Below are 13,271 nucleotides of genomic sequence, written 5' to 3'. Positions count from 1 at the left end.
CCAAAACTGAACACAATACTCCAGATTCGGCCTCACCAATGCCTTATACAACCTCATCATAACATTCCAGCTCTTATACTCAATACTTTGATTAATAAAGGCCAATGTACCAAAAGCTCTCTTTACGACCCTATCTACCTGTGACAACACTTTTAGGGAATTTTGTATCTGTATTTCCAGATCCCTCTGTTCCACTGCACTCCTCAGTGCCTTACCATTAACCCCGTATGTTCTATGTTGGTTTGTCCTTCCAACGTGCAATACTTGTCAGTATTAAACTCCATCTGCCATTTTTCAGCCCATTTTTCCAGCTGGTCCAAGTCCCTCTGCAGGCTCTGAAAACCTTCCTCACTGTCTAGTACACCTCCAATCTTTGTATCATCAGCAAACTTGCTGATCCAATTTACCACATTATCATCCAGATCATTGATATAGATGACAAATAACAATGGACCCAGCACTGATCCCTGTGGCACACCACTAGTCACAGGCCTCCACTCAGAGAAGCAATTCTCTACCACCACTCTCTGGCTTCTTCCATCGAGCCAATGTCTAATCCAATTTACCACCTCTCCATGTATACCTAGCGACTGAATTTTCCTAACTAACCTCCCATGCGGGACCTTGTCAAAGGCCTTACTGAAGTCCATGTAGACAATATCCACTGCCTTCCCTTCATCCACTTTCCTGGTAACCTCCTCGAAAAACTCCAACAGATTGGTCAAACATGACCTACCATGCACAAAGCCATGTTGACTCTCCCTAATAAGTCCCTGTCTATCCAAATGCTTGTAGATTCTGTCTCTTAGTACTCCCTCCAATAACTTACCTACTACTGACGTTAAACTCACCGGCCTATAATTTCCCGGATTACTTTTCGATCCTTTTTTAAACAACGGAACAACATGAGCCACTCTCCAATCCTCCGGCACTTCACCCGTAGGCAGCGACATTTTAAATATTTCTGCCAGGGCCCCCGCAATTTCAACACTAGTCTCCTTCAAGGTCCGAGGGAACACTCTGTCAGCTCCCGGGGATTTATCCACTTTAATTTTCCTCAAGACAGCAAGCACCTCCTCCTTTTCAATCTGTACAGTTTCCATGGTCTCACTACTTGATTCCCTCATTTCCATAGATTTCATGCCAGCTTCCTTAGTAAATACAGATGCAAAAAACCTATTTAAGATCTCCCCCATTTCCTTTGGTTCTGCACATAGCCGACCACTCTGATCTTCAAGAGGACCAATTTTATCCTTACAATCCTTTTGCTCTTAATATACTTGTAAAAGCTCTTTGGATTATCCTTCACTTTGACTGCCAAGGCAACCTCATGTCTTCTTTTTGCCCTCCTGATTTCTTTCTTAAGTATTTTCTTGCACTTCTTATACTCCTCAAGCACCTGATTTACCCCCTGTTTCCTATACAATTTCCTATCCACCTTCTAATGTCAGAGAAATGTTTACAATTTTCATCCTGAAATACCTTTTCTTCGCAACCATCCACGAAAACAGAGGAATGCCCCAAAGAATGAATGACAGTTAAATGTTAAAACCCCAAAGCCCCCCCAGTTGCCCCTCCCTTGCATAAGCAGCAGCAAAGCAACAATCCCCCCTCCCCCACCAGCAGAAAAAAAAGCTTCGGCACCCATCACCAAGCACTCAGTGTGCAGCAAAGATACAGACTTATAGTACCCCAAAGACCTCTTGTTCAGCCAGTATTTGACATACCACAGGTTCTCTCTCTCCCTAATAAGGGAGGAAGGGGTGTCTGCATTTCAAAGCAGAGTGTGAAACAAGTGTTATGTAAACTTGTAACATAACAAATTTACAAAACTTTTATATTCCATGTCCTGGCGTATGTAGAAAATGTACCATATGGCTCCTTCACCCCATTGTCTACCCGTGTTGCAACTTTTGGGAACCATAGACTCAAATGCCATTGTCCATCTGTTCATCAACATTCCCATGTACCCTGCAATCTTCTGTATATATCTCCCCCAAAATGTATCACCTTGCATTCGTTGGGATTACTTTCTATCTGCCAAAATCTCCAACCAACTTTCCATCTGATCCGTGGCCTGCTGTAGCCTGAGAAAACTTTCTTCACTATACTCAACACCATCATTGCTCATGTCATCTGCAAACTTACTAATCCTAGCACCTACATGTACGCTCAAGTTTAGTATATTGTGACAAGCACTGATTCCTGCAGTACACTACTGGTCACAATTTAAATCCACCTCTGCCTTCAATCACCAAGCCAATTTTGGATCTGATTAGCTAGTTTTCCATTTATCACCATAATACATAGGAGCAGAATCAGGCCACCTGGCCCATCGAGTCTGCTCCGCCATTCAATCATGGTTGATCCGTTTTTTCTATCTCCTCCTCAACCCCAGTTGCTGGCCTTCTCCCCGTGACCTTTGATGCCATGTCCAATCAAGGAGCTATCAACCTCTGCCTTAAATACACCCAGCAACCTGGCCTCCACAGCTGCATGTGGCAATAAATTTCACAAATTCACCACCCTTTGGCTAAAGAAATTTCTCCACATCTCTGTTTTGAAAGGGTGCCCCTCTATCCTGAGGCTGTGCCCTCTTGTCCTCGACTCTCCCACCATGGGAAACATCCTTTCCACATCTACTCTGTCTAGACCTTTCAACAAGGTTTCAATGAGATTCCCCCCTGCCATCCTTCTGAATTCCAGTGAGTACACACCTAGAGCCATTAAATTTTTCTCATATGATAACCATTTCATTCCTGGAATCATCCTTGTGAACCTCCTCTGGACCCTCTCCAATGCCAGCACATCTTTTCTAAGATGAGGGGCCCAAAACTGTTCACAATACTCAAGGTGAGGCCTCACCAGTGTCTTATAAAGCCTCAGCATCACATCCCCGCTCTTGTATTCAAGCCCTCTTGAAATGAATGCTAACATGGCATTTGCCTTCCTCACCACCGATTCAACCTGCAAGTAAACATTCAGGGTGTTCTGCACAAGGACTCCCAAGTCCCTCTGCATCTCAGATTCCTGGATTTTCTCCCCGTTTAGAAAATAGTCTGCACATTTATTTCTACTACCAAAGTGCATGACCATACATTTTCCATCATTGTATTTCATTTGCCACTTACTTACCCATTCTCCTAATCTGTCTAAGTCCTTCTGCATCCTACCTGTTTCCTCAACACTACCTGCCCCTCCACCAATCTTGGTATCATCTGCAAACTTGGCAACAAAACCATCTATTGCATCATCTAAATCATTGATATACAGCATAAAAAGAAGTGGTCCCAACACATTTGTAAATTAAATGGTAAAGGAAAGAGAAGAGATAAGAGGAGAAACTCTTTCACAGAAATAGGAAGGAAGGTTCCAGTCGGAAGTTGGAAGTGTATTCAAGGAAACATGCAACAGAAAATTGGACAAGCATGTGAGAGCTCTGAGGTAAAGTTTGAGGCCAGGATTAATTGGTGAGTTCTTTAATGAGCCATGAAAGGTACAGTGCATTGTTGTGTATTTAATGTGAGGCTTAGTGTGTTGTTAATTCTAGCCAATTAGTAGGGTAATCTTTATTCTGTTTGTTTTCATTTTATTAGTACTGGTCTTGTAGCTCAGCTGAAACTGAGAACTAAACCTAACGTATAATATTTCCTTTCACCCTCAATTAGATACACCAAGAAGCTGGAACTTTTTGCATACCTTGTCCTGGGTAATGAACCTATTTGGAATCTTCTTCATCCTGGCTGCACATGAACATTACTCAATCGATGTCTTCATCGCATTTTATATTACCACAAGACTGTTTTTGTATTACCACACATTAGCCAACACTCGAGCATATCAACACAGCCGAAGAGCACGGATTTGGTTTCCGATGTTTTCATTCTTTGAATGTAATGTCAATGGTCCTGTACCAAATGAATATAGTTGGCCTCTTTCTAAACCAAGATTATTGAAAAGATTAATTGGATAAATGGTAATCTGCCCCACAAGTTACTTTGTTGGACAAACCAAAAATTAAGGAAGAGTTAACTGGTTTTGTATAAAAGATTCACATAATCAGTATAAGGCAAGTACAAATGTGAAGAGGGTGAGGCTTTTATATAGTTGGTGGTTGGTTTGGCTCATGTTAGGTCTACCAAGTTGAAATATTACTTTTCCTTTACCACAAATGTGTCAACTCCATCAGCTGGGAATCTTTCCTGCCATTGGTGGCCTTGTGTGGTTTGAAAGAGATGCAGCCACCTGCTAATGTAAGCTCTGCTGACGTAAGCTATCTGACCACCTTGGTGGTGATATAAATACAGCAGTATGCCCACGAGAACTAATGCTGCTTTTCCTTTCTACCCTGAGGAGAATGTTTTCAAATGAAGCCAGTGACTTCTTGTCATGTTCAAAGGCTGCCATTCAAATTGTTCAGCTGGTTTTCTGACAAGTCTTTCTCTATTTGAGGATATTTGTTCAAAGATTCCCTTTGTCATTGGGTTTGGTTTCAGGGAAATCTCATTTTGCACTTGTTTAAGGAAACACTAAAGGATTGTGGGAAACCTGGAAGAACCTTTTACAAAGTGTCTTCATTCTACATTTCCTATTTCCATCCTCATTCTACTATATAACCACGGATGGTATGCAATCTGTTCCTAAAGCAATAAAAGGGTTTTGTCCAATACTGGTTCCTTTGGGGTAGCCATCATTTTTACCTATACCTGTTCATTGTAGTAGCAACAACTTCAGCCCTTCCCTCTGTAGACCTTGACATCAGTATTAATTGTGTCAATTATCTCTCAGAAATCTGATTTAATGCACTCAAAAAAACACTCAGACCACTTGTAATATTTACAATCTTGTGTAGTTGATTAGAATACACTATTTGCAATTTAAAATGTTCGATTTATCTAAACCATAATTAGGCATTATTTATAAAATAATTCAGTTGTTTTTATCAATTTAATTGCTGTTGGATAGTTTATGCAATCCACTGTTAGAAAGGAGAATCCTTCATTTCACTTGGGAGAAGTTGTGACTGTACTTCACCTCTGGTGACTTATCAGAAACACTTCTTACAAGTTGACTTGTAGATTAGGACATATTTTGCTTGTGGACTTGCAAGATGCCAGGCACATATTCCAGTTTGAAAAATTAAAAATGATGAATGAATGTGTTTTTGTTTTAACAGTTGTAAGAAATTGACAAGCCAGGTAACATTTTCTTTAGTGAGTTGTTATCAGATTAATTTGATAAAGTGATAGTATTAGCATCAGAGGTAAACTCTCTCATTCAGTCAGATCATTGCTACTTTCCTGATCTATCCTGATATCCCCTGATTTCCTTGGTATCCTGCAATCTACCAATCTCTATCTTGAATCTCCTTGGTGATTTCCATAACCCTCTTGGCTGGAGAATTCTCGAGATTCACAACCAAATAAACTCATTTCAATCCCAGATTGCTGACCCCCCCCGCCTTATTTTGAGATTGTGATTGTGGGTCCTGGAAACCCAGCATCATTCCAGTATCCACCATATCAAGTGCCATCAGAATTCTGTATGTTTCATTGAGATCATCTCTTAAGTCTAAACTCTTGGGTATACCAGCCCTTTCAGTTTAATGCCTGCACTAGGACAATCCCCTCCAATGCCTAGAGAGAATCTGACAAATCTCTACTGTTCTCCCTCTGCCACTGGCATATCCTTGGTAAGGACAAGATCTGGATGTGGTACTGTAGATGGCTGTCTCATCACAGCTCTGTGCATTAGCCGATCCTCCCACTTGGATCAAGAAGCAAAGCAACCCAGTTTGATATTTCTGCTTCATGCCTTGACGCAGAGGTTAATGGCAAGCTCCTGGCACTGTGTGGAACAATGCATTGCAGATACAACAGCTGCTCCTTAAATGTCACAGAAGTGGAACTGTTGCCTGGTACTGTTCAAAAATGTGCTGCTGTTATACAAAATAATCATAGCATATTGGAATTTACCCAATGTACTATTCAGTTACCTGGGTAGTAAGTTGAAGAGCAAAGAGTAGATGAGATGGTAGAAGTATTTTATCGGTAGAGCCATATATGGGATTTCATTTGAATGAATGAATATTGATTGGCTCAGTGCACGTTTACATTCCCATTTCTGTTAAATGGCATCTTTTAAATGATTCAAAGTTCACATTCTGTACAGTCTTAATGTTCATTCCCCAAACTGGATGCAATACAAACCTTTAGAGGACAGTGTCTGCTTGTAGAACTTAGCTGTAGAAGGCTGGCATGACCGCTGCCAATGACAGAGTGTTTTGCATGCACTGAGAACTTAGCTACTTAAGTTTCTTTAACATTACAGATGTTAGGTAGGTTGCCAATAACTGGTTGTGCTGTCATGTGGCTGTCCTACAGAAAGTTGTTTGTATTTGTCCATAAATATGCCTGACTGTTTTTGATATTGAATATGACTTGTGCTGATCTTCCTTTGTTAGTTAACACAGGTTCCTGTTTTAATTCATAAACAGAGCTCTGCAGTGTCACAAGGGAGTAACCTTATCTGCCCATTTGTGGAGAAGCATTTTTCTTCCTTGGCCGTGCTTTGAGCATCAGCAGCTTTGATCTGATGAACTATCCACATGGGGTCTCACACTGTTATCAGCATTGTAATTTTATTTCTTTTGAGATACTGTGTGACTGCACTGTCTCCTTGTTCTGCCACTAGGTTCCTGTACCTGATTCAGTGTGACATTCCCCGGTTGGCTTTCCTCTTCTTTTGTGATATCGTGAATTGAGGGACAGTAATGTTACTAGCTAACAAGCACCCCCTGGCTATTCAGTTTGGTGCTGAAGGACCTCACACAACTCTGAGCTTCTAATGATCACTGAGATGTACTTACTGATTGTGGGTTTGTGGGGAACCCTGGTATTCTTGCAGCGCTGTAGCATGCACCTTCTTTTGTTCCTCCTCACTGGCGCGTCATTGGCCATGTAAATCTGATAAAATCCCATTTCCAATGTTTTCAGCTAATCGTTAGAAGAGCTTTTGGTGGAGGCATTTGTGGATGATTCTGCTCAGGAGAACATTTTGGGAAGGGGTGGAACTTGAACCTGAGGCAGTTCTCAAAGAGAGGCTTTCTTAGTCCTCTACTATAAAGATGAAGCCACACTCAGGTTGGAGGAACAACACCTTATATTCCGTCTGGGTAGCCTCCAATCTGATGGCATGAGCATTGACTTCTCTAACTTCCGTTAATGCCTCTCTCCCATTCTTACCCCATCCTTTATTTATTTATTTATTTATTTATTTATGTATGTATGTATGTATGTATGTATTTATTTATTATTTTTCCCTTTTTTCTCTCTCTGTCCCTCTCACAATATCTCCTTGCCTACTCTCCACCTTCCTCTGGTGCTCCCCTCCCCCTTTCTTTCTCCCTAGACCTCCCAACCCATGATCCTCTCCCTTCTCCAGCCTTGTATCCCTTTTGCCAATCACCTGTCCAGCTCTTAGCTCCATCTCTCCCCCTCCTGTCTTCTCCTATCATTTCTGATCTCCCCCTCCCGCTCCCACTTTCAAATCTCTTACTAGCTCTTCTTTCAGTTAGTCCTGACGAAGGGTCTCGGCCCAAAATGTCGACTGTGCTTCTTCCTATGGATGCTGTCTGGCCTGTTGTGTTCCACCAGCATTTTGTGTGTGTTCCTTCCTAATCAAACAGCATTCTCAGGGAGCATAATGAGGAATCACTTCAGTCAAAAATGTTCAGATCAAACTGTTTTTGTGACACACAATGTATTATGAAATGAATTTATTCTGTGTCTATCGACTGCACCATGATCCTTAACTATCAATACTTTGACTCCAAATGTACAAATTATTCTGGTCCTGCTGTGTAAAGCCGGGTAAAGGAAACTGCCAAGGAATAAGGTAAAAATGTTAGTGACTTTTAAATTTAAATGGGCAAATGTATTCCAGATCTTACACTTAAGCTCCAAAGTTTGAGGGATTGCAAGTGTTTTTTAATCTCCTGGGTCTGTCTTGTCATGACCCTGTGCCTCTGACTCCCTACATCAGAAAGAGCATCTTGCCGCAATGATTTCTTGTATTCCCTATTTAGAAAAAAAACACCTCCTTCACTGATTAAGCTGAAAGTAACAGAGAAGCCAGCAAAGTGAGCTGGTTAGGAAAAGTACTAACCATTTATATAGCGTAAATCTCATGGGCAGCTCACTGTCTGTTGAGGCCAGTTAGAGATGCTGATCCTGCCAGTATGCCCATGTCCCAAAAATGAACTCATGTTAGTTGTCCTGTCCAAGTGGATGGATGAGGTGAAATAGCCTGGTGTTGAATAAGGTTGTAAGCTTCAAGAAAACATTCAATATCAAAAAATCCAATTTGCTTCAGGTGTGTGTGTGTGTGTGTGTGTGTGTGTGAGAGAGAGAGAGAGAGAGACACACACACACATACATAGTTGGTGAGTGTTTGAGGCAAACCAACATAATTAGATAACCAACAATATCAGAATGTTTTTTCTTACAAACACCAATTAATTACCTTTTTATAAATTAAATAGATATGAAACAACCCTGTGTTTAAAAAAAAACTCTTAATAGACTGTTTACTTTTAGGTTTGAAGTACTATTCAGTATTACTAATATTTATTAAGTTCAAATCAGAGGTATTAAATGTTTACATTGGTATTTTGTTCAATAAAGGAGCCTGAGTTGGAGCAGCAGTGTTCTGCAGTTCTGTGCATCAGCTCTGTCTGATTCCATCTTTATAATGTTGCCTTTTATTGGCTTTTGCTGACATCTAGGTAAAAATCCCAGAATGTTTTTGTGTACAAGTTCTAAATAAATTTGTTTTATCTTTAATGGTTACCAATGCCTTCTCCTTCCTTCAGTGTAACTAGTTTAATACAGGCATGATATTACAGGTCCCCAAGTTATTTTTCCTGGAACTTGCATTAAGAGATCTAGCTTCTAGTTGCAACAGTTCACGATCAATACATAATATACATTATGTGGTAATCTCTGAGCTGCAGAAGGTTCTGGGAATCTGCTGCATGATTTACAGATGGCTGGTTTGCAACTAGTGCAGACTCAGGCCAGTCCTGGGTTACCAACACCCACCATACTAACACCGCCAGATATGACCAATCTTACGCAATATTATTACATTCCAAAGTTCAATGTCCACACTTATGTTTCTTCTTATGGATAGCAGAACTAGTTCCTCTCTCTACTTTTAGTGATAGTTCTGTCTTATCAGTCTTGTGAGCTTTCGATGACATTCATTATGACACTGCCTTATTTTATGACTTAAGGACAAAATAAAATTTTGGATGTCTGTAAAATCAGAACCCATCCGTTATGTAGAGGTGGCCTTTAGTTAGAACATTGAGCAATATTTTTGTTATTGTTTGGGGATTGAATACCCAGGAAGGGGTTTGTACTATAGGGCACTGTTGAGATCACACTTGCAGTTCTGTGTACATTACAGGTCTGCAATTTGAAGGAAAGAATGTGAATACATTGGGAGCAGTTCAGACATTTACTAAACCCACAACTATTCTATCAGTTATAGGTCTGTTGATTGAGGAGAATTAGGCAGGCTTGCCTGTATCAGTTGGAGTTTAGAAGAGTAGTTTGTTTGAAATTAATAAGATTCTCAGGGACCTGATATGGTGAATGTGGACAGGATGATTTGTGGGAGAATCTAGAATCACAATTCAAAAATAAAGGGTCTGCACATACGACAGGAGAGGTAATTTTTTTCCCCTCCCTGAAGCTTTTGATAGTTTGGAGCTCTGTTTCAACTACCCCTTGAGGAAGAAAATCTTTGGCAGAGTTACATTTTAAACAAATAGAGTGGAGGAACATGTGAAGTTGAGATTACAATCCAATCAGCCATCATCTTGTTCACTGGTGGAGTGGATTGCCTGATTTATCCTCTTAATCCACCTCAATGTCATTCGATTTGTTACCTTTACATTTATATAGTTACATGGTATTTGTGAAGTTTCAAAAACCTGGTCCTTGTGCACTTGAATGGGTTTGGGAAATGTTTTGTGCTTCCTGTTAAACTTGTCTGTTTCTGTAAAGGGAGCCAAGCATTACATGTGTCATGTGATTTGCGGATGACACCAAGATTGGGAGTGTAGTGGACAGTGAGGAAGGCTTTCATGGCTTACACAGGGATCCGCGCCAGCTGGAAAAACGGGCTGAGAAATGGCAGATGCAATTTAATGCAAACAAATGCAAGGGTTTGTACTTCACGAGATTGGTAGAACCAAATAGGGTAGGTCTTACATGGTGAACAGTAGGGCAATGAGGGGTGTGGTGGAACAAAGGGATCTGGGAATATAGGTACATACAGTAATTCATTGAAAGTGGCATCACAGATGGATAGGGTTGTAAAGAAAGCTTTTCGTATGTTGGCCTTCTTAAATCAATGTACTGAGTACAGGGAAGGTATGTTAACTCTAGTGCATTGGTAAGGCCTCAATTGTACTATTTTGGTCACCTACGTACAGGAAGGATATAAACAACGTTGACAGTGCAGAGAAAATTTGCAAGGATATCGGTGGGTCTGGAGGACCTTAGTTATACGGAAAGATTAAATAGGTTAGGACTATATTCTTTAGAAGGTAGAAGATTGAGAGGAGACTTAATAGTGGTATGCAAAATTATGAGTGGTATAGATAGGGTAAATGTAAGTAGGCTTTTCTCACTGAAGTAGGGTGGGATTACAACTAGAGATCATGATTTAAGGGGGAAAGGTGAAAAGTTTAAGGGGAACATGAGGGCAAACTTGTTGACTCAGAGGGTGTGGAATGGGCTGCCAGCACAAGTGGTGCTTGTGAGCTCAATTTCAACCTTTGAGAGAAATTTGGATAGGTACATGGATAGTAGGGATATGGAGGGTTATGGCCCAGGTGTAGGTTGTTGGAAGCAGGCAGTTTGAATAGTTTCAGCATGGACTAGATGGGCAAAGGGCCCGTTCCTGTACTGAATTTCTCCATGACTCTGTATTCTGAAATCTCATCTTACCCACTCTGCCTTTTGCTGTTTCACTTATTAGGTTTACCGAATGCCTCACAATTTAAAATTCAATTGATTATCTTTTATCCTCTTTAAATAATTTCCTTGTGCAAAGCCATTTGTGTGCTCAGTGCAGCATTTGTCTTTCAGCTAATGCTACCCTGCTCACTTACCAACATTCTCCATGATATTTTGCTCCTTGTTTGGGGTATTAGTCCAATTCCACTCATCCTGGTGAAGGTGGTAGTGAAACATACCCTTGGACCATTGTGTACCTTCCAGTGACACTCCTCTCAGGGTGTCGTGGGATAGGAAATTCCAGTTTGCTAGATTATGTAAAATGGCTGCCACATATGTCCAGGGAATTTTAACTGGTCAGTGTGTAGGGGTTTGCATTCAGAGTAACCCCAGTTCAAAGGTTTAAATTGGAGCCTCTGCACTTTTCTGGAGAATTAACCCCAGCATTACCTACTTAGTTCATTGTTAATAATGCAGGGTGTTATGTAAGGGCACAGTTATAACCGGTGACACAGGAATAGCTGTGATGATGAGTGATACAGTAGTCAAATGTTGAACAATCATAACAAGTTAAAATATTATTTACTTAAATGATAATATGACGCAAGATTCTCCATACACAAGCTACACAATAAATTTCACAATATACAGTACGTAAGTGATAATGAACCAGATTCTGATTCTGCAGTAAGTCATTGCATAATTATATGAACAGTTGCATGACACTCAGTCCAAGGACAGGATTTTGACATCATCTCTCAGCTCAGGAGGCTGATTGAGACTAGTGCCACCTCCTGGGATTGTGAATCATAATTTTGAGTTAACCTTTTGCTGAGTTATTGATCGGCACACTGTTACTCACTGTTGTCCTCTCCACCTCGAAACTGATCCATATTCCTCACCTTGCCCTCACCTACATGTTCACTCCACCTTGCGGACTCGGGGAGTCACTTCTCTGCTGACATTTGCCCCAGTTTTTACCTCCTACCCAACATCCACAGACTCATTGTTTCAGCTTGTTCCTGCCCCACTGACTCGTATCTGCATACCTCAACCGTTTTATCCCCCCTAGTTTAGTCCCTTCCTACCTACATCCATGACACTTCACACGCTCTGGATCTTTTCAATGATTTCAAGTTCCCTGGCCCCCATCACCTTACTTTTCACTATGGATGTCCAGTCCCTATACACCTCCATCCCCCACCAGGAAGCCTCAAAGCTCTCAGTTTCTTTCTGGACACCAGACCCAACTGGTTCTGCTCCAACACCACTCTCCTCTGTCCAATGGAACTTGTCCTCATTCTTAATAATTTCTCCTTTGGCTCCTCTCACTTCCTTCAATGGTATAGCCATTGACACTGACATGGGTCCCAGGTATGCCTGTCTTTTTGTCGGCTACGTGGAACAATCTATGTTCCAAGCCTACACTGATGTCTGCCCCCACTTTTCCTACGCTACATTGATGACAGCATTGGTGCCACATCGATGACTGCATTGGTCCTGCTTCCTACACCCCTGTGGAGCTCGTCGACTTCATCCACTTTGCCTCCAACTTCCACCCTGCCCTCAAATTTACCTGGTCCACTTCTGACACCTCCCTCCCCTTTCTCGATCTCTGAAGACAGCTTATCCACTGATGTCTATTATAAACCCACAGACTCTCACAGCTATCTGGACCACTCTGTTACTTGTAAACATTCTATCCATTTCTCTCAGTTCTTCTGTCTCCACTGCATCTGTTCTCAGGATGAGGTTATTCATTCCAGAACGAAGGAGATGTCCTCCTTTTTCAAAAAAGGGGCTTCCCTTCCTCCACCATCAATGCTGCTCTCAACCACATCTCTTCCATTTTGCACACATCTGCTCTTACCTCATCCTTCCGCCTCCCTACCAGGGATAGGGTTCCTCTTGTCCTCAGCTATCACCCCACCAGCCTCTGCATCCAGCACATAATTCTCTGGAACTTCTGCCATCTCCAAAGGGATCCCACCACCAATCACATCTACCCCTCCACCCACTCCACTTTCTGCTTTCTGCAGGGATCGCTCCCTACGTGACTCCCTTGTCCATTCGTCCCTCCCCACTGATCTCCCTCCTGCCACATCCTTGCAAACGAACAAGTGCTACACTTGACCCTACACCTCCTCCCTGACTAGCATTCAGGGTGCCAAACAGTCCTTCCACATGAGGTGACACTTCACTTGTGAGTCTGTTGGGGTTGTATATTGCGTCCGGTGCTCC

General features: G+C 41.6%; 1 protein-coding gene across 2 annotated transcripts in view; it reads left to right on the top strand.

The window, feature by feature from the left end:
* Positions 1-8,849, top strand: part of samd8 (sterile alpha motif domain containing 8) — a 78,319-nt gene extending 69,470 nt beyond the window's left edge. For both annotated transcript variants that reach the window (XM_072282940.1, XM_072282941.1), the window contains one exon: positions 3,669-8,849. In XM_072282940.1, the coding sequence (XP_072139041.1) occupies positions 3,669-3,973 (305 nt within the window). In that variant the 3' untranslated portion in view covers positions 3,974-8,849. The remainder of the gene's footprint in view (positions 1-3,668) is intronic.
* The last annotated feature ends 4,422 nt before the right edge of the window (positions 8,850-13,271 follow it).

Source organism: Mobula birostris, chromosome 18, assembly GCF_030028105.1.
Source record: "Mobula birostris isolate sMobBir1 chromosome 18, sMobBir1.hap1, whole genome shotgun sequence".
Taxonomy (NCBI): Eukaryota; Metazoa; Chordata; class Chondrichthyes; order Myliobatiformes; family Myliobatidae; genus Mobula; species Mobula birostris.
This window is presented reverse-complemented; position numbering and strand designations above follow the sequence as displayed.